Source organism: Struthio camelus, chromosome 2, assembly GCF_040807025.1.
Source record: "Struthio camelus isolate bStrCam1 chromosome 2, bStrCam1.hap1, whole genome shotgun sequence".
NCBI lineage: Eukaryota > Metazoa > Chordata > Aves > Struthioniformes > Struthionidae > Struthio > Struthio camelus.
Window position 1 is genome coordinate 114423169 of NC_090943.1, and position 26607 is coordinate 114449775.

At 38.8% G+C, this 26607-nt stretch overlaps 1 protein-coding gene across 7 annotated transcripts in view; it reads left to right on the forward strand.

Moving 5' to 3' along the window:
• The window catches only part of PIEZO2 (piezo type mechanosensitive ion channel component 2), a 317797-nt gene that overhangs the window by 98426 nt on the left and 192764 nt on the right, over nucleotides 1-26607 (forward strand). For all 7 annotated transcript variants that reach the window (XM_068932155.1, XM_068932160.1, XM_068932156.1 and 4 more), the window contains exon 3: nucleotides 16845-16970. In XM_068932155.1, coding sequence (XP_068788256.1) covers nucleotides 16845-16970 — 126 coding nt within the window. The remainder of the gene's footprint in view (nucleotides 1-16844; nucleotides 16971-26607) is intronic.

Consider the following 26607-nt stretch of genomic DNA (forward strand, 5'->3'; position numbering starts at 1 on the left):
TGGCCCTTGTTATCACAAACAAATAATGCATTTTTATGAGGATCTAGCCCGGCTATTGTGTCCGGTCAGTTCCTCGTTTGCCTCTTTGCCCCTAAAGTGGTATACTTACTTTTTGCATATGATTTGGTGCCATGCTCTAGCTATTAGCAACAGTGGAAGAAAAATTCTTTGTTTAATAGCATCCGTGCAAGTAAGTGTGATCACTGAAACACTCATAAAAAGTATTTTGGAGGAATGAAGTGACTGAACTAGACTGAGATTATCAGAGTAATTCTCTCAGTTCTTTTTTCCAATCTCCACCTAGCTTTTGTTAAAGGTCAGGTAGAGCTCGTGGTGCTTTGTAGAGGGTTTTGGAGAGGACCGTTGCTAGAAGTGTTTCACATCTGTAAAGTAGTCTTGCAATCCAGCTGTGATTCTTGTCTGTATTCCCCGGAGAGTGCTCTGGAGCGTGGCATGGCTAGAAGGTCATCTGCAGAATATTGCAAAGGGCAACTTTTAACCGTGGTTGTTAACGTCTTATGCTCCTTGTGTTAGTAATTAGGTATTATCTTGGTCTAAAAAATAAATGTTGATCCCCTTGGTTACCATCCTCTTCTGGATTTCTTTCTGTTTGTACCTAAAAAAAGAGATAATGGTAGTGGGAAGGTTGATGCAGAATTGTAATAATGATGTAAACCTCAAAACACAAGTTTAATCTTGAGCTTTAAAAGAGGCTGCTTTAGCTTCAAGACAGAATAAAGTTAGGCCAAACGTTAATGATACCTAATGGAGATTGACTCAGCTGTAATTAAAATAACTAATGTGCTTTGATCCATGCCAAAGTTCTCTGTAATGACTTAAATATGTGGGATCATGTCTTACTGATATGTTCTCAATAATTTCATTACAAGATGGCTAGAATATGCTACCATGAGGTGGTTGCATAAAAATATGTTCACATCTGACCAGACAAGGCCGTAAATAAAAATGTTAATTCCTTTTGGGAGTTTCTTTAAAATGTTAAAAAAAATAAATAAAATTTACTCCTTTTCTGAAGATTCATTACACTTGTCTGGAAAGAGTACAATTCCCTGTAACTAAGAAACAGTTGACATACACAAGGAAACGTGGTATAATAATAAAGGAGAGTACTGCTTCTTGCCACTGCCGAAGAGAGCAGAAGCCCAGAGAGCTGCTCAGCTGCCACCGCAGCAGGCTCTTGCGCCCCCAATATTTGTTCTGGGCGTAAGCGGAGGGTCCAAGAGTGAAACAGATGCGTTGCACTGCTGGGGGAACGCTTGACCGGGGTTTGTACTGGGAGTGGGGCACACCCCGGCGTACAGGGGTGCCTGCTGGCCCCTGCTCTTAGCTCTCGGCTGCATGTGCCTCTAGCAGGGCGCGAAGAAGAGGAGCCTGAGCTGGCTGCTCTTCCTCTGCCCTCAGGGCCCGCGGGAGGAGTGGGATCGCACATCTCCCTTCCTGACTCCTGCGGCAGCGCCAGGGACAGTGGTTGTGCGAGGGGGCCACGATAATGTTTTATTTATTTTTTCACGGCCCCGGCTTTGAGAAGTGGGGCAATGTGAATTTCAAGTGGTATTAATGTTAACTACGCATGCACAAATGTGCTCAGACATACGTTAGTAGACAGCGATCTATTATACAGAGAGATCAAAAGTTGCCCTGGTGTTTTCTAAACATAAACGTGGTTGTATTAGCCTGGGTTTGCAAGTCTGCATTACTTACATCTGGCAAAAAGCCATGAGCGTGCTCCAGAGGTTATCCCCAGCAAGTGGCACCAAAACCTTTGTAGCAGACCTTGCCGTCATGTGTTACACGAGCACCACACTTAGGTGAAAATAGCCAATTTAGTGCCGCTTTCGAGTGTCAGTAACACTTCAGAAGATGCTTGCTAATGCTATTGCTATTGCTAGTCTTTCTCCAACATCCACTGTCTTTCTGTGATTTCATAACTTTCTACGAAAAATTCCCCTTGAGCTGTTACCCGTTTGGATGCACTTTTTGAGAAGGAATATGTTACTTAACAAAACTGGGATTTTCTATGGAGAAATGTTGGTATTTGCTGAAGTGGGTATTCTTCACTTTGCTATGTAGAAAAAATGCAAAGATAATTTTTAAGCTTTGGTAAGTTCTAAAGAAATGATTGTGGTTTTGATTTTTTGAGCTGAACGGTGGCATTTCATCCCTCTTGCCAGGTGTTGTAAAAGTTCTTTTAAGAACTTGAGTTTCAGTCTGAATTATTAAACGCTGGCAATCAAAAATAGAATCAGACTTCCCATTTTGTGAGCTTTGTTTAACCTCACTTCACACTACATTTTTTTATTATGTTGTAGATTATGAAAAGATCTGAGTTTATCTGACCAGAAAATAGTTTCGGCTACTTACTCTGCACTGAATACAGATGTGTTTTACACCAGCAGTATATACTTGTAAGAAATAGGCTATTTTTTGTTTTAACATTGGAAGTATAATTTTTTGATGCTTCTTTTATGTTACACAGTATGTTGAGATCTGTGAATTACTTCTTTGTAAATTATACAATACTACTTTAAGCTTACAGACAAGCAGCAAGGTATTAAGTACAAGCAATGGAAATCAGCAAAATATTATTTTAAAAATAAGACTAAATTGTGTTTTTACCTTATCTATATCAATATGAAACATAACGGGCTGTGCAGGTGATATTTACATTTGTTTCTGGTTTTGATGTAGAGATGCAGCTGTACAAAGCAAAATCTGTGGTGTATTTTCTGGAGCTGTTGAAGTGTATGTGTTTTGTGATAAGGCTGCATCTAGATGACAAAATAGATTTTGCATACTGTTGTCTCGTAATGCATAAGTGAGACTAACTACACTGGTGAGCTGATAAAAAATGATCCTGTCACATTTTTTCATGTGACTAGTATGTTGTGTAGTGGTGTATGTGCACATGTATGCATGTACATACCTTTTGCTAAACTGAACTATGTCTATTATTGCCTCTATAATAATTTCAGAAGGAAACTTTGTGTATTATTTCATAAGAAAATTTTTGGGGTTATCCAAATTTCAGGCAAATTTTTATTATGCTTGTCTGTAACAGTCATAACAGACATAATGATAATGAGATAATGCTAACTGCAGTTTAGACACCACACTACTTCAGTGTGGTCAGTGATTCAGAGGAAATTCAGAGGTCATATATTCAAACAAGAGTTTTGTTATAGTCTTCAACTCTTGCATCTCCAGGTTTGACAGGTAAAAGTTAATTTTTCTTTCATTGCTTATCTTCCTAGTATTGCAGAGACATAAGACATATCCTGTGCACCTAAACTCAGGTTCTTCTGACCTGCTGTAACTTTTAAAGACTGTGTCTGAAATCTCAAGTACCCCTGGTCAGTTGACAAAAGGAACAATAAGTGCAGGATTACAGGACACTGCTCTGGTTTTTTTGGCACTCCTGACATTTTGCAGGGTCTAAGCCACTTTGGTTATTGTATATCCTTCTAGATGCTTAAAAATACCTGAACAGTCTTTAAAGGTAGACTTTGCTTCTCTTCCTACTTAGTTTTTAAGAGTGGTAGAGATACTTTTTTTTAGTTCTTCCAGATCAAGAGTGGTAGCTCGTACTCCATCCAAAGGAACTTAGCGACCACTTTTATTAACTGTAAAGAGCAGGGAAACATTTTCATTCCTGACACCCTCTGTAACCTCCATCTTTTATGCTGCTCAGCTTTCCCTTTAGTTTTTGATCTGCAAAGGCAAGAGCAATACTCATTTAAAAATCCGGGCGATGTAAACAGAGAGTGATTCTGCTGTACTGCTTTGCTTTGTAGAGCACTAACCAACTGTATCATATGGAATATTATAGTTCGTATATTCTAGCACATCCTCTTACCTACTGTTTTCATATTGTTGCTGTGTGCATATACGTGCCTTTGTGTTCCAAACCTAGATATCCTGTCACAGGAAGAAGTATTTAAAACTGCTTAAGAAGCGACCTTTTGTAAAAAGCATCCAGTAAAGGTGCAAATAGTGCACTCTGTTATTCCAGTCCCTACTGTTTCTTGCAAGAACTGTTTGAGATTGTCATCCCACCAGCCGTCCTGTTATCCACGGGATGATTCCAAATCCTTCCAGGCGCTGCTCAGCAGAAAGGCAGATATGTGAGAAATCCCAGCTGAATCTCAGCCATGTCTCGTATACCACCCCAAAGGCCTCTTGGATTCCGAAACAGTGCTTGGATAGCATGGTCTACATGTGTGCAGAGCATAGATGCCAAATTCTGGCTTCACTGTTGAGGCAGTTTTTTACTACATTTGGCTTCAGGATCCCTATAATTTTTGCTGTACGTGAAAGAATGAAACTACTGATCCTTTCATATCTACCTCAGAGGACAAAATGCCTAATATGTTAGATCTAACTGGACATGAGCGTTACTCAACCACTTCTTGCAGTGAATGCTTGGTAAATAGTTGTTCTTAAGAGAGAAATACGCCTATCTTGAAAGTCCTTGATAAAATCCCACAGAGCTACAGAGAAGAACTGAAGTATTTGTCTTTGAAGGCTGCACATACTTTCCTTCAGATAGTTTTTGATGTATTGATGAAATAAGTTGGTCTGTCCCAGTCTTGATTCAGCGTTAGGCAGTCTTCCAGTCCATAGGTTCTGGACATTAGAATAGATGAATTCTCTTTTGAAAGAAGAGATTTATTCAGAAGCAAACGGATAAAACTTATAGTCTTTGAAAGTCTCTGATATGACTAGAGAACTTGGAAGGGTATTTACCGTAGTGGAGACCTGCTGAATTTCCAAATAAATGTCAAAAGTTTAAAAGAACACGCATTGGTATCCTTTCAGCTACATCTCTGAGGCAAAACAATTATCCCTTCAGTCATTGGTTCCACTGGTTTCATTTTACCCGCTGGTGTTCTTGTGGGACAAGTAAAGATAAAGGTAAAGTTAAAAAAAAAACACCTTCACACACAAAACAGTGGTCTCTGAGCTGAAATTGCTACTCAAGAATGCAATCCAGGGCTTGTGATTTATAGTTTCATGAAAACATCAACTCAGTGCCTCAGTAGAGGTCAAAAAGAGGAAATAAATCAAAAGTAAAAGAATAAAATAGAAAATGAAACAACAACATTGTACTACTGCATAAAGCCATAATTTGGCTGTATTTTGAACTCTGCATGTGATTGTGATGCCTTCCCTCAAAGAGGTTGTAATTGAAACTGGAAAAGTGTTCAGAGGTGGGTGAGGGGAATAACCAAAGCATATGCAACATTTTCTGAGGGGCAGCTAAGTATGCTAGGGCTCTAGCTGGGAAAAAAAAATGCAAATTGCATGACTGAGAGGTACAAAATCGTCAGTGATGTGAAAAGGATGGGTAGGGATCAATTCTTCACTTCGTGTTCATGCAGTGACCAGTTGACCTGTGGCACTCCTTGCTGCAGGATATTGTGTATGCTGAAAGTTTGCAAGGGCTTAGGGCTGGAGAAGTCCATGGAGGAGAAATGTACTAAATACTTCTGGTTCAAGAAGTCCCTAAGAGGACAGTGGTTGGAGACTTGGATGGAGTATTGGTCTTTTTTGCTTCCCTAGACGTCTGCTTATGGCTTCCTGATTACAGGATACTGGTGTAGATGGACCTTTGGTCTATTCCAGTATAGATACATTCGATAGGTTCTTATGTATTTACAAATTCTGATATTTTTAACAGCACACTGTAGGACTGTAGAGGTAACAGATTGCTAGTTGGGTCCACAATTCTTTTTCCCTTGTCCTCTCACTTTTTTCAGCCTCTTTTTCATATGTCTTGATTTCATCAGAAATGGAATTTCTTCCAGCCGCTTAGAAATAATTCTGAAAATTCAGAGAGAATTTAGCCCCCTCCCTTTGTAGGAGCTAGTTGTTCTCTGATAACTAGCTTCTAGTTTTGAACTTGTTAAATCCAGATCTTTGTTTATGGCCTTTAATTTAACATGGTAATTCAAAAATAGTCAGTAAATCTTCTCCTTCCAGATTTGCGTGCTAATTTGCAGCTCTTGATCTTTCTTTACCTGTGTTCATACTATCAACCATATCAACCATTCATCTTGTTCACAGAAACCGTTTAAGATTTCTGAGCGTCAATATCTAATATGAATCCTGTCTTTTAGCCTGCGTTTTGGACTGCTGTCACCAAGTGCCTGGCCCATGGGAGCAGACATCCTAGGAAAGAAAGCAATCATAGTTCATTCCTACCTCAACGATGGGCTTACATGCAAAACACCTTACTAGCATGGGCTGGACTTACTGTATTGCTTGCCACCTTTTTTTCCACTATGCAAAACATAGGATGTATATGATTGGGTGAAAATTAACCAAATTTGCTTCTCTCTGCAATTATCATTCAAAAACTATAACAGGTATCGTCATATAGAAACGTGATGGTTCGTTTACGGTCTTGGCCTGTAGACTCGTCAAGAAAACTGCATATTAAACATTTTGAAAATAATACGTTATTTGTGGAGAAATCCTCTTTCTGCTTTACCTAGATCTCAGTATACAACATTATAGCAGTTTTTTTTACATTCAGAGAAAGAGGAGACAAGTATTGTGCATGCATACACAGAATTAGTGTAATAGTGATAATATAGATATAGTTGCTGTTCACCTTGGTTTGCAGGATGTTTCAGTGAGTGACCTTTTCATGCCATTTCCAAGTAACCATGAGTGGTCTCTAGAGACTCTCAACACTTGATTTGGCTCAACTCTTCCTTATTCTCAGCCCTTTCTGCAATATTGAGAGATTTCCTCTGAATTTTCCTGAAATTTCCTCTCCTGAAGAAATTGGGTGTTTCTGCAAGTATAGATGAGTTCTTTGGTCCTCAGATTTCATGTACATTTATAGTTTGCATCCATTTAATTCGACATATAGCATGAATACTAGGAATACTAGGAAATAAGATTAATGCTGGCATCGGTACGGCAAAAAGCAGTTTTATTCTGAACTTATTGCAGTTGGACTGGGAGATAAATCAGAAGTTCACCATCACCCAGAGCTGGTATGTCCCAAGATCACATTCCCTCCATCTCATGACAGATCATTTTCTGAAAGACCCTTTGCCAGAAGTTTGTTCTTCTGAAATACTTTTTCAGAAGCTTATTGAAAAACAAGGTTTTCTATGTCATCATTCAATGCTCTGTGGTATCTTCAAAGATTTCTAATATCTGTTAAGTATGGCAGTCTTCTGTGGTATCTACCTGGACTCCTCTCCAGTGTATGATACTTGCCTAACCACCTAATTCTTATCTGTATTATAGTTTTCACCAATTTTCCAAAGGCAGAAGTCAGATTTACTGGTTTATAGTTCTGCACGTTCCCCCAATCCATAGCTAGAAATATTCTGTATTTCTGTACAGTAATTTACAGAGTGTATACCACAGTTAGTCACCTGGGAAGTTCATAATTTAATTCCTTCAGAAAAAACACCTGATTTTGATAATGTTTATAGGAAGCTATCTGGCACTCTTCTACTTGCCCATTAAAATAGGTTAATTGAAACTAATGTCTTTTTAGAAAGAAGAAAGTTTCATGGTTGCGTGACATACTAGCATTATAGTACATACTTCAAACACTAGGAAACTTTTAGAACCAAATACTTTCCTTAAATAATTTGCTTTGCCATCTTGCCTGTCTTCTTCCCTAAGCACCTTTGCTGGAGTGGTAACTAAACTATGCCCTTGCATAGGCTACTTCAGTTTTACCTAGACAGTGGGACTTAGCAGTTCAAATTAACTTAGATTATTGCATGTTTACAGGAAAGTTGAAATGTGAGTGCATTGCAGCTCAAGGGCTCTTTAACTGGATTATGAGCTGCCTTGTATTATGCTAGAAATTAACTGATACAGACTCTTCAGAAAGACTGGAAACTGTTTGGAAGACTTGTCCTACCTGAGCTGATGCAGCAACTAGAGCTTTTTGGAAAAGTTTTACCAAGGTCAAAAAGTTTTGCCAAGGGTCGAAATCTGTAACATAGCTTCCACTGGAAGTTTGATGCATATGTTTATGCATCCTTACTCCCTTGTGAAAGCTTCACGGTGTAGGGTTTGGCTTGTCATATCTGTATTTTATTTACATAGTCTTCTAACGTTCCCTTCTTGCTCTGCCTAGCTTCAAAGTTGTTTACTGCTTATGATCCAGCTTATGATCCCATCATTCAATGGGAAAAGAAAGAGTTAGTTATATTCTGGTGAGTGTGGGGTTTTTTTTAAAAAAACAGTTTTTCAGCTCTGTAGCACAAGATCTTCTGTCATCTCCCATTACTTGGGAATTGTTTGGACTCTCTATTGTTGAAGGAACTGAGTATCGGGTGGAGTTGTCTGCTCTTAATGACCATAGTAGAGGCATGGGGGAAGTAAATTGCAAGCACTGCTTCTAACAGATAATAGAAGCACGATGACTTAAGAAGCACTGTAATCTGAAATGCAAGGGTTTACATTATAGTACAAAAAGTTGCTTGAAGTTGAAGAATCATGCCTTTTTGGAAACTTTATTGGTATGTTTTTCTATCGTATTAGGCACATTTGTAGATTGTAACATTTGGCCCCCAGGGAATAACAGGCGTGCTCAGGAAAGCATGGACAAAGCTCTTCAGCCACTGGGAGACTTTTAGTGGAAATTCTGAATTTGAAATCGCCTTGTACTCTGGTGATTTGGTTTTCACTGGGGCTACCCAAGCACATATCTCTAAACATAGCTAAAAATAAAGACGTGAAATCTTGAGTCGCTGTTTGTGGATGCACATTTTAAGGCATGGGCCCAGGCAGGTACAGAACGGGCTGTGGTGTTAGCTAATTGCTATCTATTTTTATCTTGCTGCTGGAAATCCAGTGAGCGAACCAAGTGGTTTTGTTTTCCTGCGATTGAGATATCTGACCACTATTTAAGGCTCTAGTAAGCCAAAACCCTTTGGGTGGAAGATTATGTTGAAATGTAAGATACTCTTTGGAAAAAAATATTTTTTATGCATTTTCTATTCAGCTAAATATAGATGTTCTGAAAGCTATGCTTACAGTGCTGTGGATAGATGGCAGCACTTTCAAGAAAGGAGGAAGGAAGGCTTTTTATTTTGGGGAGGAAATGGTAGCACTTTTTTAACCATTAAAATCTATTCCTGATAGCTTCGGGATGATTTAAGCATTTTCTTTTTTGAGTCTACTTAGGAGGCGTGTTGAAGACCTAGTGAATAGGAGCCAATATGTTGTTGTATTACTTGATGGATTAACGGCTTGCAATATACAATTGCAATATGCAGTGCAATATACAGTTTATCAGGCTTGCCATTATCAAATTTTATTCTTAGTATAGTCCTTCCAAACTATTGCTTTCCTCTCTTCCTTGTTCATAGCATTGCTCCCCTTGTATTTCAATGCTCGAAAGGCCACACCTCTCTCAGTGGTGTTAACACAGTTGTCGTATCTCTGTTTATTCGAAATATATCAGATAGTTTATACCTTATAAGCTGACTGAACAACCCTGCAGAGTGAGGAAAGCATCCACAGAGATAATTCTGTCAAACAGTTCAAACAGCCCTTTGCGCCTAAAGGTTCATACAGGTTCAATATGGCCAGCAATATGCATCAATATTCTGCAGAGCTGAGTGTCATTTTACTTCGCCCTGAAGTGCAGCTGCAGTATGCATAGGGAAACACAATGGATATTTTATATGTAGGAAAGGTTGTTTAATAATAGATATAACTGGCACTCGAGAATATTTAGCATAGTTCCTATAGAAGCCGAAACTGCGGAGAGCTTTCTCCGTGCACCTCTCAAAGTGCTGGTGAGGAGAACAGTTGAAAACCCTGAGGTTATGCCTACCCTGCGTCCTTGGGCAGAAATACGCCTTGCAACTGGAAGGAGAAATAGGGAAAATTAGCCCCTGCAGAGCAGGGGGCAGATAATGCGGAGGTATCTAAAGGGATTTGACTTCCACTGGCTTTCAAGCTGGGTGCTTTAGATACATAAAGTATTGATACCCCAGCAGTTGAGCCGTCAGGCTTACTTTATGAGCCTTTTATGAAACATTGATGGCACTTCAGTCTCTACTCATGTGCTTGAAGATAAGCACATACTTAAATGCCTTCTTGGACAGGGCTAAATTGCTGCGTGCCTTGAAAATTTAACCCTGTAGTCATCTCTGAAAACCTCCGCTGAATTTAAGGCTCATTTTGGAATATATCCTTCCTCTTCCATGATCATCAGAAAGTGTTTGGATGTGTTAGTTAGTGCACAATAGCACTGCTGAATTCAAGAAAGAGGACCATGTATACTGGAATACAAGGTTTTCTTGTAAAAGGGAAGATGAATATCAGCACTTATTTCCCGCTTGTAAACTTCCGTCTGTATGTAAGCGTGTGCATTGAAGTTTGACACTTGCAGCTAAAGTGACAGGCGTTCATGCTGCGTTCAGTGATGATATTTTTCTGGTGATTAGCTAGACCCAAACTCTAATTTTTGTCACCTCTGAAACTTTGAGGGAAGTTGACTTCAACTCAGAACTCTTCTCTTGGATTTATCTCAGCAGGTTAATTGTCACGTCTTGAGGCGCTTGAAACAGAGCAGACCAAAGGTGGGATTTCTGTCATTTGGGAAATTTCACCTTTTTATTTATTTTTCCTTCCAATTCTTATAAGCCACAAATTCTAGATTTTTCCACAGAATAGAAGTTTTGAAGTAAATGTTTTCTTGACTCCTCAGGCTGCCCCACTGCAACTGCCCCTGAAATAAAACAGGGTAGAGGATGTTGACAGACTCATATTTGGAACCATGGACCGGGAAGCTTAAAATCCTGGGACCCCGATTCCAGTGAGGCTCTGAGGTGGTGCTGGGTTTCCTGAAGGGAAGTTAAGAACTGAAGATTATAAAATTTCTAGCTTAAACAAGTTCTGTGCAACGGACCCTGTCTGTGCTTCAGGAAAAGTTTACTCAAACCAAGCCCCAGAGGACTTTAGTGTTATTTATCACTAACTGATGAGGAGGTTTATTAAAAAATAAATCCTGAACGGCTGTAATGGAGTATCTTTATTACCTGAAGTGTCACTAGTTCAGGAGGTAAGTAAGTGCACATTAATGTTTATCACTCGCTATACGTTATGAAAGATTTTTATTTTCAGTATTTTATCTGCTGCCTACCAAATAAAAAGTGTTCTTTAAAAAAATTCCTGAGCAAAACTGTTGAACTAGAAATAAAAGGGTGACAGCAGCTCAGGGTAAAATGTGTGGCTAAAGAGCTGTTATAATTCTCTGAAAACCAAGTGAATTCAGAAAATTCAGTACTAAGGTGTTCTATAATATTTTTTATATTTTAAAAAAGTCAAATGCAAAGTAATAAAAACTTCAAATAAGACTCCCAAACACACTCAAATCTACTCTTTAGTGATACCATGCAGTATCTGTATGATTGTGATGAAGGAATTACGCTGCCTGGGTTGCACACTGCATTAAATTAATTTTTTAAGTCTTATCTTTAACCTCCTTTGTTTTCTCTTTCATGATGTCACTGCAGTGTGCAGAACAGATACCGACCCTTTGAGCTTTTTTATCACCTGTCTTATTTCTATGTATCCATGCTTAATACTTTTTAATAAAAACTCATGATAATTTGTTAGAAGTGTTATTAGCACTATTAGAGGCTCAGCCTGCCTTCTCTTGTGCCCCATGTAATGGAACAGAAAGAGAAGAAATCGCGTAGAATGAAACGCATCCTGCAAGCACTGGGAACGTTCCCTCTGTAATGTTGCAGGCTTTTCCGCATAGCCCAGGCCGTTGGTCAGCTATTGTAAAAGCTAATATACGTGATTTTTAAGCAAGTCTCAGTAACAATTCGCCATTCGGTTACTCCGTGTCCTGTTCACACACCCTTTTGGAAGCAACCCTTTTGAAGTTGCATATGCACAAAAAAATTTTGGTGATTTTGGTTGCACTCACTCTTATTTTTTTTAGGGAAGGGGTAGCAGAAAAGATCAAGTGTACAATCCTGTGTACACTGCCCATCTAAACATAAATCCATGTATTATTCTGCATGGGAAGGGTCGTGACCAGCAGAGGGAGGAATGCGCTCCACCTTTGCGTACAGTCATGGTGTAGGGAGGCAAGAGATGCGTGTGTTTGCTGGAGGCAGCAGTCCCAGCCGGGTACATTCAAATCGTTGCTTGTGCTGAGGTTACATGCCTGTGGCTGGGGGGGCATGCCATCACTAATCCAGCTCTTGGCTGGATTACCTTTGAAAAATAAAAAATGGATTCCTCTGCCATGTGTGAAAAGTTTTTGGCCCTCCTGAATCCAGTTTAGTGTTGCAGCTGGACGGGAGAGCAAGAGGGGAATGAAGCCTTTGCATCCGGACCAGCTTCCGTCAGGGCTGGTCAGAGGGGAAAAAGTCCTTTCCCCGAAGCCTTCTTCAGAGCCTGGAGAGCTGGAACAGCCTCCCAGTGTGTTTCCTGGACGCACCGAGGTGCGTTTCTGAAGGCACGTGCCAGGTTCTGGCCCTGCCGAAACCCGTTAGGAATGGCACAGCCCACCTGAAAGCATACCCGCTTTGCTTAAGCGTTCAGGCCGGTTCTGCGGTGATTCAGCTCTCTCCGTCTGCAAATCCGCTGAAGTACACTGGGGCTGATAACATCAGAACTTGGCTCTAAAGCTACAAACCCATGTGTTTTGCTGCTGATTTTGTAGATTTGTTGCATTTTCTTCACTGTATGAGAAGACCCTTCTCATAATAGTCGTGGTGGTGTTTTCTCTACAAGTGAGTCTATATACATCAGAGGGCTAGCCAGAGGGACGTGCAAGAGTCTATACGTGTAAGACAAAAAGGAGGCAGTCGGTCCTGTGTTTGGATTTTTGTGGACATTTGTTCTCTCGTGCATCTGTTCTGGAAGTGAGGCTTTCTGAGCAATATGTATTTTCTTCTCTGTGGGACAGGCAGCTCCTGTTCATGTCAGCTGCATTTTCACGTGCAACAACATCAGGGCAATTGCACAGTTAAGACAGATACATTTTAGCGAAAGCAGGATAGCAAAAATCTTTTTTATCCAAAGATCTTAAAAAGCTCTGTTTTATTTCAGGAGTTTAATTTCAGCTGTCTCTTTTCTCACCAGCTTAGTCCTGTACACATGCAGTTAATTTTGTCTGCGTGTAATTTAGAACTAAGTTTCCAGTAGAAAGAAAAATGTAAGTTAAAATACAGTCAAATGGGTTTATCCAAACCCCACTATAAATCGAAACTCATCCCTTATCCAAATCTGTCACTTCTTCCTTGGCATAAATTACGTATCCAGTAATTCACTGATTTTTTTTTAGAACTCCCATTTCTCCCAGCTTGTTTATGTCTTTCCAAAACCTTTGAAATCAGGGCCATAGTATTTCTTATTTTTCTCCAAGGACTTCTAGTGTCTAGTTTCTGATGACACAGCTGAGAGCAGGGCATGCAAAGGGCTGCAGCTCCGCAGGGTCTGTGGGTGGTTCTGTCTTGTCGATGGCCACGAACAGAGAGGAATTCCCTTGAGGGATGCTATAACCTGCACTGAACATCCTCTAGCTGCCTGCTAGTGACCTATTTCTTCTGCCGTATTTACGAGCACGTTGTGGCTTTATTTATCAACCTGAGCCTTAGGAGACCATTAAAAGTCTCCCTAGCTTTGTGCAGAAGGGATATTGTTTCAACATTTTTTTCAGTTCCTAGAAGGAAGACAGTTGCAAAAGTTCAGGCTTCATTAAAAAAATGCTTTATGCAATCTACAATTCAAATATGTTTGTTTTCAAGCTTTAAAAGTGAAGTTTAAAACTGAGGTATACTTTGGAAAGAAATGACTTTTGGGATACTGAAAGGTGGATCGAAGATTTTTACTTTTTTTTTTCTTTTTAATGAAAACAGTTTGGGAAATTAATGTGAATTTGCTAATTGTATTGCAATTGCTTTTTCCTGTAGAGACTGATGGAAAATAATTTTGTCAAAAAATGGTCCAATTCCAATTCTGTGCTGGTGAAAAATTCAGTGCTGATGTTTACAGATTTGGTCGCTCCCAAGCACTGAAGAGGGCTTATAACTCAGAATTTCAGGGATCACCAGACTGTCTTTGCATTTTTTATGCAGCTGTTGATCCCTTGGAGTATGTGGTTTCAAACTTTTGTCTTCAGCTTTAAGAGATACAAATTTCTTTTTAACATATATTAAATATGGAGCGCGCTCATAGTTCCATGAGTCTGGGATCTGGTAATGCAGGAGAAACCACCAAATATTGAAACCTGCCAAACAACTGTAATACTTGGATTACATTCCATATGACATCACATTTAGCCACTGATTTAATAACATGTAGCTGATTGTCTTCTATTCATTGTTCTGTTGTGATTCTGAAAATATTAGCTGTTTTGTTATTTATGCTTTTATAGTGCTTAGATGTTCTTGTCCTAAGCCAGGACACCGGCCAGCTTCTGTACGAGTAGAACAAGAAAATAGCCTCAGATCCAAAGAATTTAAAATCTACTCTTTGTTTCATACCGGTCTGCAGCCCGAGTTGTCTAGTTTCTGTGTTGACTCTGATGTCCTATTTGCTAGGACCAGTGAACAAGTTCATACAAAGCATGTGCTTAGTGAATGTAGCTTCTTCCTTTTCAGAGCACAGAAATTCATACACAGACCTTACCATTTTTCATTTGTTTGAATTGTTTAATCTCTCTTTATTAAAAAAAAAAAAAGGGAAGTTCATTACGTGCATTTCACATTGCATTTTGCACTGTCAAGATAGTGATCGTATCAAAAAAAGTTTTGAGTCTGTTGGAGTGAGATAGAAAGGTGTTAAATTTTTCTGAAATTGCTAACTCATATTTATCTGATTCTGTGCTTTAAAAACTGGACTGTAGAGGACATGCTTAAACTGTAATGAGTATAAAGCAGAAAGTGGTCTCCTGGCTAGATACAGAATATGAACTATCCTTTTTTGCCTCATGAATAACCTTTATATTGGTACATAAGTCCTAGCTATGAATTTTTTGCTCTGGTCCACAGTATTTTAGCCATCATTTTGCCAGCCTACAGATGAGGAAGAGGTTTTTTTTCGGTCACAGAATATTTCTTTGTCTGTGAAATAGACTTGAGCTAAAATCCATGAAATCAGTGTGATATAATTATCAAATCAGCAACACTCTCCTCGCAGTTACAGGCATTAACAAAGAAAAGCAATATATATTTTATATATATTTTATCATGTTTAAAATCATTATTGATTTTATTATGTTTGTTGTGGCATTTTACCATGTTTAAAAATACCTAAAACTTGGATGCTTAAAGCATCCGGCATGTAGAGATGTCTCAGTGTTCCAGTTAAGATCATACTGCAGTAATGTTAGGCAGATGTAACAAGTGCTAATCGATTCCTGAAGAATTTAAGATTTAGTGTGTAAGAGGACTAAAGGCAATTTTTTGGAGGGGCGTACTGATTGGTGCATGTACTGCGGTGGTGACCAAAATCGCCTTAACTAGTGCATTCCCTAGTGCTGCCTTAGCTCTCTGTATTCCACTGCCGTTGCATCTTTGCCTACGGTGCAAGGGGTGACAAACTGCTGGCCACATTTCTAAAGGACTTTTATGACAGATGAACAGACTGCAGAATATCAAATTCCTCCCCGGGCGAAGCACACCTCTCTTAACCCATGGGCCTGCCTGGCCGTGACAAACGGAGTGACTCTCTCGCGTGAGCTTTTGGATCCGCTTTCTCAGTTATCTCCCATTTTCATTCTTAGCCATCACCCTCTATTCTAACAGTAGCTCATAACTGACATACAGAGGAAAAGTATGAAAAAAACAGGATGTGCAGAGAGTGAACCTTTCCCAAGCATGCTCTGCTAGCTCTGCCCTCCCTAGCATTGGCTTTGCTTACAATCTTGGGGAAGATTTCTGGCATTTTGTTTCTCAATTTGTATATTAAAAAATTACCCTCAAATGTATGAAGCGAGTGGTGTAAAATCTAGGTATAAAATGCTTAAGAAGTAGAACTTCTATTGTAAATGGGTCAAGTAGGGTGATATTCAATGTTGTCTTTTATTAGCAAGACAACCTAGTCTTAAAGATGCATATTTTCTGAAGTACTAATAGTTTACTTTATTTATTCATCACTTGCAAATTTGGCTGCTTGTGATGAAGTTGAGTCTTTCCTAAGGATTTATAAGGCATTTTCAAAGACTCCTTCAAACATTTTCTATGGGCTTTTGGCTATAGATATCCAGTAAATCTTAAAGAATGTATGACCAAGTGTATCTGGCACAGTCTTCTCCTTCAGTGTGTACTGAAGATTGTTTTCAAAAAGCTACTAAAGGAAGAGAAACAGGGCAGTTTGCACAAAGCAAAGCATTCATTTGAAAGTATGTCTATGCCTGAGCCAAACTGAGGTTTCATGTTGTTACACCTCCTCTTCTGTCATTTGTTATGGAAGGAGTAATTAATAGGTTTTTATTTTCTCAGGATTGGAAATACTACTGTCCTTACTTTGTCTTTGTATCGGGTAAAGTGGTGATAAACGTACTGATGTTATTCGTGATGTAAAATTGCTATCGGGAGACTCAGGAAACTTTTTCTGTGCTAAAGTGAAAGGAAAATATTGTACCGGTAATAACCATCAGTGGCTTTTGTGACTGAAGAGAGTTACTTAGCAGACACTGTAATTTAAGGATGCTTTTTGCAATTGCCCCTCAAGGGGCAATCATGAGTAACGTGGAACTGACTGGCTGTAGAAATATGCCTCATCAGGATACTGGTGTTATACTGAAAACCTGCAAGCAATATTTCGAATTTCACTAACTGTATCCATCTAACAATTTTGTTTTCTAGGGCATACAGGACGATTATTAAAATCTCTGTGTTTCACCAGTCTATCATTTCTGCTGCTGCACATCATCTTTCAAATTACAATAAACAGTCTTGAAGCTGGAAAAAATATTGAACCTGGTTTTAACTGTGAGTAAAACTTTTTAGTTTTTATTAGCATTTTAAGTGTTCAAATGCTTCAGTGGTTTAAAGGTGAAGGGTTGATGAGAAGGCACATACCATTTTGCTCTTATCATTTCTGCAGCCTCTTTCCCAGCTTGTTGCCTTAAGAATTCCTGTTAATAGGACACGAAGACTAGGTGGGTCTAAGAAATGAGATTTTATTAACTATTTTGTTTCCACCAGACATGCGCTCTCTTTGGGTTTAGCACTGTCATGTATGGTCACGTCTTTTAGGCTTTCTCAAAATTCCCTCAGACCCTGTGGCTACTCTTTCGTGTTATTTATTCATCACTCAGTGTATGAAGAATAAAGTGAGTTATAGTAATGAAGACTCCTCTACCCTTACATTATGCCTCTGATGGAACTCTGGTGAAATTGGTCATTTAAATTAACTGTAAGTCTTGAAGTCAGGATTTACGTTTTTAAAGAGTATTTGTCTCTTGCTTGCTTGTGTGACGTGAGAAGAAGCATTTTCAATTTTATTTATATGTAAAAACTACTTTAAAATATATTGCATGTCATTTAATATCTTCCTCCCTCAGGAAGTGTTCTTCAATAATTCATAAGCAAACATTTTTTATTGTGCAAAAATTAATTAAAATATCTATCCAGTGATTTGAATATATAAGCTCCAGGTAGAAAATATTTGTACTTGTCTTACAATGCTTACATTTAACATTTGAAACTGTCAAGTTACCTTTGATAAATGTTCACTTAATTTATCACAGAGTATGCTGCTGCCAGTTGAGTAAACAGTCATACTACAATTGAAACACAGGGAACCTTATGTGAAGTAAAGCATTTGACTTAAAGCAACAAAACCCTAAGGAAATGAGGAGTGAATATTAACATTTCGCCCTTAACTCAAACTTGTTCTTAAAGTAAAAGGCATAGTTGTGTTTATGAAACAGCAGTTTTAACTCAAATGTCTGAGCTTTGTTTGTTCAAGTCAGATCTTAAGCATTTAAAAATATATATCTTCTTTTTTACAGAAATGTATGTAATTGAGTGAGCTGGATATGTTGCTTTCCTGTATCTCTTTGTTTAATGTTATTATGACTAAAACCACATAATTTTTACTTGGATTATGGTAATCGTATCAGGGTTAGACACTGTTTGTATGGGTAGAGAGCTGCTAGCTGTTTGAGACAGAGGTGCAACTACATGGCCTTTCCCTCTTTGTGTGTGGGGGGAATTGGGACATGCGGTAGGAAATGATAAAGAAAAAAACTTACTTTATGCCGAAGAGTCTACTCCTGAAGACGTGAAAGAGAGAGGGGGCATAAAATTGTTTTTATCTGTAATTAACATTAGCTAAATTCAACAGCCTTTATGCTTGCTGCCGTTAATAACTGTTTCCTTACATGTGGCCTGGCAGAGCCAGTGGGTATGGCTGTGGTGGTAAATTAAATGATGCCCGGACCATTCGTCGACACTGAGGCCAGCTGACATGAAATGACCCACGTGCATGCCGTTATACTCTCTTGGCCTCCCAAGGCCAGGGGGTGCGTTCAGGTTACCCCTTAGGAATGATGTTTGTCCCACGTGAACTCCCAAACCATGCCCAGGTTGTTGGGGAGCGCAAAAATTGGCTGGCCAAGGTTGTCGCAGCGATTGTTTTAACAACTTAACAATCTAAAAAATCTGCTGTTGAATTTCAGTGCCTGAACATGTTTCCAGAGTAAACTGGCACCAGGCGATTTACTGGCATGGCCGCAGTCAGCGGTTGAGACAACAGCAGGGACATCTGCAAATGGAACGTTTAAGGGTTTTTTGCCATCCTGAAATGTTTGAATTTTTCTTTAAAATTAATCTTCATTTTGATTTTGCTAGAACTGTAATCTGCCTTTGAATAAATTAAACCATATGTTGCTCTCCTTGAGATTAGGTGAGTGTAAGTAGTTAAATTTCACTTACTGGTCAATTAAGCTAACACCTAAGCGCGGACCAGGCTTTTGGTACACTGCTCTGTAAGCTGAGGAAAAGGGACAATATGAGGAGGAAGAGGGGAAAAAAGTAACATAGCAGGAAGGGGAAAGGAAGAGGGTGAAAACTTTTAATTCTTTCATAATATATCACATAATTATATAGAACATATAGCATACATATACTACTAATGTATTGTATTCTATTATATAATTATTAATAAATTAGGTATTGTAATTATGCTATTTTAGTATAACATATATTATGTATTCTCTATATTAAATTGCTGATTTTTGCTATGGTAGTCTTTGCAATTTTCATGTATCCCTGCAGTGATTATTCCCTCTGTTGGTTTCATGCTGCAGGGCGATTCAAGCTGAATTCTACCACTCCATAATTTTCACCTCTGAAAGGAATTAGTGTTCTAAATTAATTCCATATTCTATGGAATTTCTTGCATTTTATAATTAGTAATCTAAATTCCTGCCAGTTTAGGTAATGGGTGGGACAGGGGTATACCCTTATCTTCTGTAAGTCATTTTTTCTGGAGCTGTTTAAATACCAACTTTTGAGTCAGGAGAGCTTTTTCTATTTTTCTGTTTTTCTTTTCACACTGCTACATTATAGCTTCTAAAAATATTTTCATTTTGGTACTAGAAACACTTGAAACGTTTAAATTAGAGGCATGATACAGACTATTACCTCTTAAAGCTTACAGCGTTACAGTTTCATTTTGGGAATGAAGGACAACCATCCGTTTAATCTTTTACATCTAGAAGCAGATTAATTTGAGGCATCTGTAAGAGCAAAGCAGAAAAGCAGAAGTTCAGGCTCATTTTAAAATATCCTGTTCTGATCCTTGACTTAGGTTAATCAATATAAGCTGAGAGATAGAGTTTAGGATAAGGAAATCTGGGAATATTTAGTTTCTTTCTTATGTTATTTTTTCCTCCTCTTCCTTGTTTAGAGCTCATATACCTTCTCTCTCAGGTTGGCTACAAAAATGCCACAGCATTCTCAAAGTGTGTTGGTGAGTCGATAGAGCTATTTAAAAATATTTAGTCAAGGCAGGGTTTCTCGTGCCTTGTGAATATTACCTGCTACTAATAACATTTTCTTGTTAAAACTCCCCATTTAGCTTAATAAAAGCTTTCTGGTTAGCCATAGCGACACGTTAGGGAACTAACGTTGAATACCTCCCAGGTAGTTTCTTTTTTAAATCAGAGCTCATATAGGTAAGGAAAAAAATAAATATAGTAAGGTCAGGCTATGTGAATCTTCCTAAGCCATCAAAAGCTGAGTAATCAATCAGTCCTGTTTCACTAATGATATTTGCATATGGCACAGAATCTGATTTTGAGTAAGTAGTAATATTCATGCAGTAATACAATTTCATTATGAAATTTGTACTTCTGATGGAATAAAATGCTGATTATTAGATTAGGCAACATCTTTTGAATGCAGACAAGCAATTGAAAATATGTGCTTTATTGGATCACAAGGTAATGTAGAGTTGCATTCTTCAATATACATGTTATGATTCTTTCTAAGGACCTAATTTTAAGCATCTTAAACAATGACATTTCCACCAGTAGCATGAATGTTTTCTATGATGTTTATTCTAAACTTTACTTCCAATAAATTAGTTCTGTTACTCCTCACTATATTGAATTACTCCTCCATAAGTGAATCCTTGTTTTTTAGTCAGTCTGTATAAACAGCTCCAGTTTATTCTTCCTCTTAGTTGAAATGGTGTGCATCCATTTTTTATTTTGAGCTGACTCTGCCATTGTTTAGTGTTAAATTCTACAACCGGACCTATTGATGTGCTTATTCTTACTGAACGGTATTTAAGTCCAGGAGAAATCCAACAGCGCTACAACTCTTCACTGATTAAGTTCATATGCAATGTTTGTTAGAATACTGAAATGGGCTTTTAAAGGACTTTTGGGTTTTTTTTTTCTTATACATCAAATAACTGAGCAGCTGGATCTTCAGTAGATACTTTGATCTCTTTCTAAAGACTTCCTATGACTTTCTGCATTTGTTTACTGTGTACAGTTTGGACACTTTATTTACAAAACAGTGGTATGAATTAAAAGGGAGAATGGGCTTTAAGCATCAAGTTGCCTAGATAGCTTCTTTGTTAGATCATGGGAACTAAAATCAGATACTTCTCTGTCCCCAGTATGCTGTGGTGAATGTCAAACAAATGCATGCCACCATTGTGGAATCATAATAACTTTCTGCTTTAGATAAATTCAAAATAATTTCTTGGCTGAAAGACCATTCTATGTTTGCATTACTACCAGTATGTCCCTGAGGTTTTGGGTTATATTAGGAAGCAGCAATATCTAGTACAAATAAATTAGGTTTTTCCATTTATTGAAAGCTCAGACTCAAGACTGCATCAGACCTTTTGTAGGAATGAGTGACTGATTTTCCCTTGTATCTGGTAAGATTACGTCTTTTATACCCTCTGGAGTATTCCTTTAAGGTTGTACTGGTTTTGAAAAATAGCGCATCTGTAAAGGCCATGGTATTTCTCATTGGACTTAGTGCCCCACCAGAAATAAAGACCTTATTTCTGCTTATAAAGGGGCAAAGGATTAAATAATTTCATACAGTGACTCATAATTTGCAGAGGTGAGTGGCAGGTGGATATAGATCTTTCAGACACTTTTTGGACGAACACCTGTATCTCTGACAAACTAAAAAAGTGACAAACTGAAAAAGCCTTAAAAGCTCTTCACTAAAAAAGACCCTTCCATTTGCCACTGAGCAGGCAGACCCACTCAAGGTTTCCAAAGGACCGGTCTACCTGCAGGGTTGCGGGGTCTTCAGTCACCTCCATCCTTACCTGGAACATACCTTTCCTCTTTTGTTTAATAAAATCCACATTTCAGAGTCTGCCTAAACTCTGAGCCCTTCTTTTGACCTTGTCCTGCTTTTTCTCACATTCTTTGGTTCTGTGATGTGCCGATAATGAGGTATGAGTCCCTGTCCTGGATGGCTGCAGTTGAAACTGAAGTCATCTGTAGGCTTATCTCAGTTTGCAAAACATATGTTCAGAAGCAAACCTTTATTCCAGGAAGAATGGGTATTATCTTTCATAATGTCTGCATTTTAATCATGTTTGTATGAGCGTATGTGTCATCTTGAAGATTACGATCTTGGCAAAGTGTGAGTAAAAATGCCTTTAAATGTTTCAGAAGCAGTTCTCTGTTATCACTGAGAAATGATTGTGTCTGGGTGGAGTTTGTAGGAGAGGCAAGAGGAGAAAGTTTGTTTGTTTTTTTTTCTTTTGGTAATATGGACAAAAATGTCGTCTTCAAAGTTGAGATGAGATCCTTCAGGCAATGGGAAGTACAGAGCCTTCAAATTTTTTGTTGCCTGTTCCTATGCATGAAAGGGTAGAATTTTCCATGGAACAAATATTCTGAAAATTTTTGACTATGAATTGTCTTGATAATTTTGAAATTTTCATTTCAATCATGTTACTTCATATGAAATGAAATGAAGTCAAATGGCGCTATGAAAATTAGTAAGTTTACATATGTGTTCAGATATAATGTATTACCATTAAATATATTTTGATGAAACTATGGATTCTAATGGATTACTTAGGTTGCGAATGCTTTTAAATAATAGTAGAAGTTGTTTCTTTTAATGCTTGTTTTTAATATGTTTATGTTATGTTTTTATGTTTTTTCTGACTTTTTATGTTTTTATGATTTTAGTATGTTTGTTAGGTTTTAATGTTTTTTTTGCAACTTCAGAGAAGCTGAAAACGTGTCTAGAATGCAGGTTACTTGAATTAAAATACATTGATGGTTGTGCTACTCTTCTCTTTGAAAATGGAAGGGGACTGTGAAAACTACTGTTCTTAATTGCAAATTAATATATGGGTTTTCTTTCTTACACCTAGCGGTAAGACCATATCTTTATGATACTTTCTTTTACCTGATGCCGTGTGAATTCAAAAACTACTGCCTCAGTTTAGCTTGTAATCTCCAGTGGAAAGGGACTGTTTTGCTCTACGGCTTGTGCAATCTGAACTGCAGTAGGAGTCTGCTGTATGGCTTTATGGAGATACCACAGCTTAAAGAATAGTAAGACTGGGATTTCTTCAGAGCTTCCCTGTAATCATTGAGTATCCCTGTGGAACAATGAACTTAAAAGCAATAAATATCCATTTGTCCAGATCTCTACGGGGAGAGAGAGAAAATGCTTTAGAGATTAGCACAGCTAATAGAAGCATGGCTTGTCTGTAGAGAGTTCATAGCTGAGGCTCTTCTTATACTGCTTCCTGTGGCGAGACTCCTGAAACCCTAAAAAAGGACAGAAAGGCGGGAGACATGACATTAAGAAAAAAAAGTTAATATATTTCCTATCATTCTCTGATTTCACGGTGTACTGTTTCTTACACAGGTAATACGCAGTGTCTGAGTCAGGAAATATGTAAAAAATTCTCTGTGGAGTTGAGGAGAACTTGGGACTAAGAAGAATGCATAGCCTTGGAAACCGCTGTGAGATCACGTTATGTTGACACAAATATATTTAATCATGTAAGATCCTAGAAAGGTGGATTGTGGTACAGTACTACCAACGCATGTTTCTGACTCGCCACTTAGGTGTTTCCAAGAGTCAAGAATTTACAGCATAATTCAGTTGATTATGTGGAGCACATCCTGCTGTAAACTTTTAATCAGGCAAAGGTTTTAACATGCATTTTTTTGGCCTGAAAAGAAACTTGCAATAACAGTTTGTTCTGCACATGAAAGTTGATTTTTCTTTAATTCAGTACACACTGAATGTCAGCATTGCTTCAGCACTTTTAATGTAACTTTATGCAGCTGGGAAATTTATGACTGAGGAAACAGAAGCTTCTGTAATTGCTTCTTAGGCATGTAGGATGGGTCCTGCTAAATTTCCTGCTGGCCGTTACTGCGTAGCAGGTCAGAGAGTTGGTGTTCATTGTACTTACGGAGTCTTTATTTCTAGACTCACAAGCTGCCATGTGAAAAAAAAAACCTCTAAATATTACTTTTCTGCTATAATATATATGTTCTTTAGAAGGTATATATTTATGCTGTAATGATGTTAACATACTTTTTCCCCCCCTCCATTTAACAAGCTCTCGGGATCATTCATAAAGAAAAAGAAATTCTATGTTCTGTGCAACATACAAACTCAAATACAAAACCATTTTCCTGACAGGAAAATATTCACTAATGTGATATGAGTAGCAAAAAGCTACTTTTCGAGGAAAATGGACATCAAGATGCACTCTGACAATTTATAATTCTTCTTGCATTCCTTATGTAATAGAACACTATAACACTGTGTACTTTGAGGTTGTATGTTGCATCACTGTACATTTTCTTGGCCAAACTGAACCCGGGTCCTGTAGCTCATAATCTACATAGAATTTCTCTGATAAAAGACATTGATTTATGAGTGGCACAAAAATTAAAATATCAGATGATCTCAGACTGAAGTAAATTTAAAAATGCAGTACAGATTGAAACTTTGGCTAAATTTAAGTATTTGAACTGAAGCAGAAAGTTATATGACATAAAGGTGATCCTTCCCACTGCCACTCGTAGCCTGCAGTTTTGACAGTCAGATTTCCCTTGGAAAGAAGGGCTGGAAAAGTTCAGGGAGGTTCACATGGTGGTTAGTTTGCTTCTGAAGTCGGTGGACTTTTGAAGATATTGTCATAACACACCAGAGAAAACACCTGGTGCATCTTCTGATCATGCAGTGCAGACTCAGGCAATTTTCTTTGTCGTATCCCAGTTGCATTGAAGACGAGTGCACTTGACTGCAGGTAGTAGAGAAGAAGAGTGACCAGCGCTGTCCTTTTCTTTGCAGGCTGCTGATGGGAGGATCAGAGTAGCTGTTGTCTGTCTCCCTCTGCCCTCTTAAGGGCAGGCGCAGAAGTAGCAGGCGCAAGGAGCAGATTGAGGCCAGCTGCCAAGGAGAATGCACTCGATAAAAACTGAATAGCAGGGAGGAAAGCAAAATGTATGCGTAGAGGAAATCAAAGCAAAAGAGAATAACATTTTTGTTGATTCATAAAGTGCTCTTACTAAATTAAATAGCAAATATGCAAAGAGGAGCCTTCTACATTTCAGGGAGTAGCCAACCTGTTGCTTGTCCCCTCAATATATGCTAAGCCTCCCTGTGAAACGGGCAGTGTGCAGTACTAACTGCTTGCAAGTACCTGGTTTTTAGAAAGCCTGGTTTGCGTTTCGTGAAAAGCTTCAAGAACCAACAAAGCCAGAAACAGACTTCTCACTTAAACAGTGAGAAAGCTTATCTCTTTACAGGGTTAGACCTTTACACTTACGCCACCACTACTGTTGCAGTGGTTATCCTGGCTCTTTTACAGGGTTTTGCTGTGGCAGTCTAGGGTATGTAAGGAGCAGCATCACGGTGTATTTGCAAGCAGCATCTCTGCACTGCTGCGGAGCACCGAGTTGAAATGTGCCCTTTTTGATCATTCAATTTGCTGTAAAGTAAACATTTTACTGAACAGTCATCATGTAAAATGACTGTTCAGGGAGAGTAAACTATATATTTCTGTGCTGAATACTGTTTAGGCAAATGCTTTCCACAGAGAATAAAAACTTAATTTCTGAGGGCTTTCTCTTGAGTTTGGCTGTTTATGTCTTTGTGCACTGCACTTCACTATGTATGTGATCCTTTAGAGTGTTTCTAGAAAATATGATTTGCTAGTGGATACTGTGAGCTTTAAGGGCCTAGGGGCCCTTGGGTTTGAGCCCCTGGGCTCAACTGTGTCTGCTGATGCTTTATACTGACAGTACAGCCTGGCTTTCAGCTGGGAAGCAAAAATTTGAGTTGAGAAGATGACCACTGCTGGCCAGAGCTGCTGTGCCGTGACACAGGCCCACGGCTGAGCAGCTCAGTGCTGGCAGCATTACGGGGTACCGGGGCCAGCTGAGCCCCACAGGCTGCTGTGCTGGGCCTGTCCCGTGCTGCTTTCCTGGGAGGCCGGTGCCTGCCGGGCCAGCGGCCGTGCCCGCGGGTGGCCATGGCGCAGGGCCCCGGGAGGCTGCTGAGGAGCCAGGCCAGGTGGTGGCTTGAGTTTGACCTGGAGCAGAAAGAGCTGGGTGTACGGAGCGGGTCAGCGGGATCTGTGACGCAAAAGAAATTACGCAGCGAAACAAAGCAGAAGGCGTTGTTCAAATAAATACGGAGCGGAGCAGCCTGGGAGAAAAGAGTTTTCATCGCCGACTTGGACTGGAAACGCTTTGGTGGGCTCTCCTGCGTCAGTGGGTTAGAGTGCAGTCCTAAATCTGGGTCAGATAAAGTGTGAACTCGCACGCTTTGAGTCTGCTTCCTAATGGAAAATATGTGTTAAAATTGCTTTTAATTTCTGCCAGATACAAAAGTCTGAACCAATAATCGTGCAGGATGCGAGAAGGCGGTGTACCTTGTACCTTTGGCATAAACAGTGTGTAGTAAGCCTGTCATGCTTACATTTAACAGAGAGCAAAATAAACACAAGTCCTTAATATTCCCCAAAGAAGAAAAAAATAGCTTTTATATCTTTGGAAAGAAGAGAACTTATTAGGTGAGTTTAGAAGGGTAGAACTGATTTGAAGTCTTAAACATCCCTCTTTTGTTTTGTTGCAACTGTACCATTTTC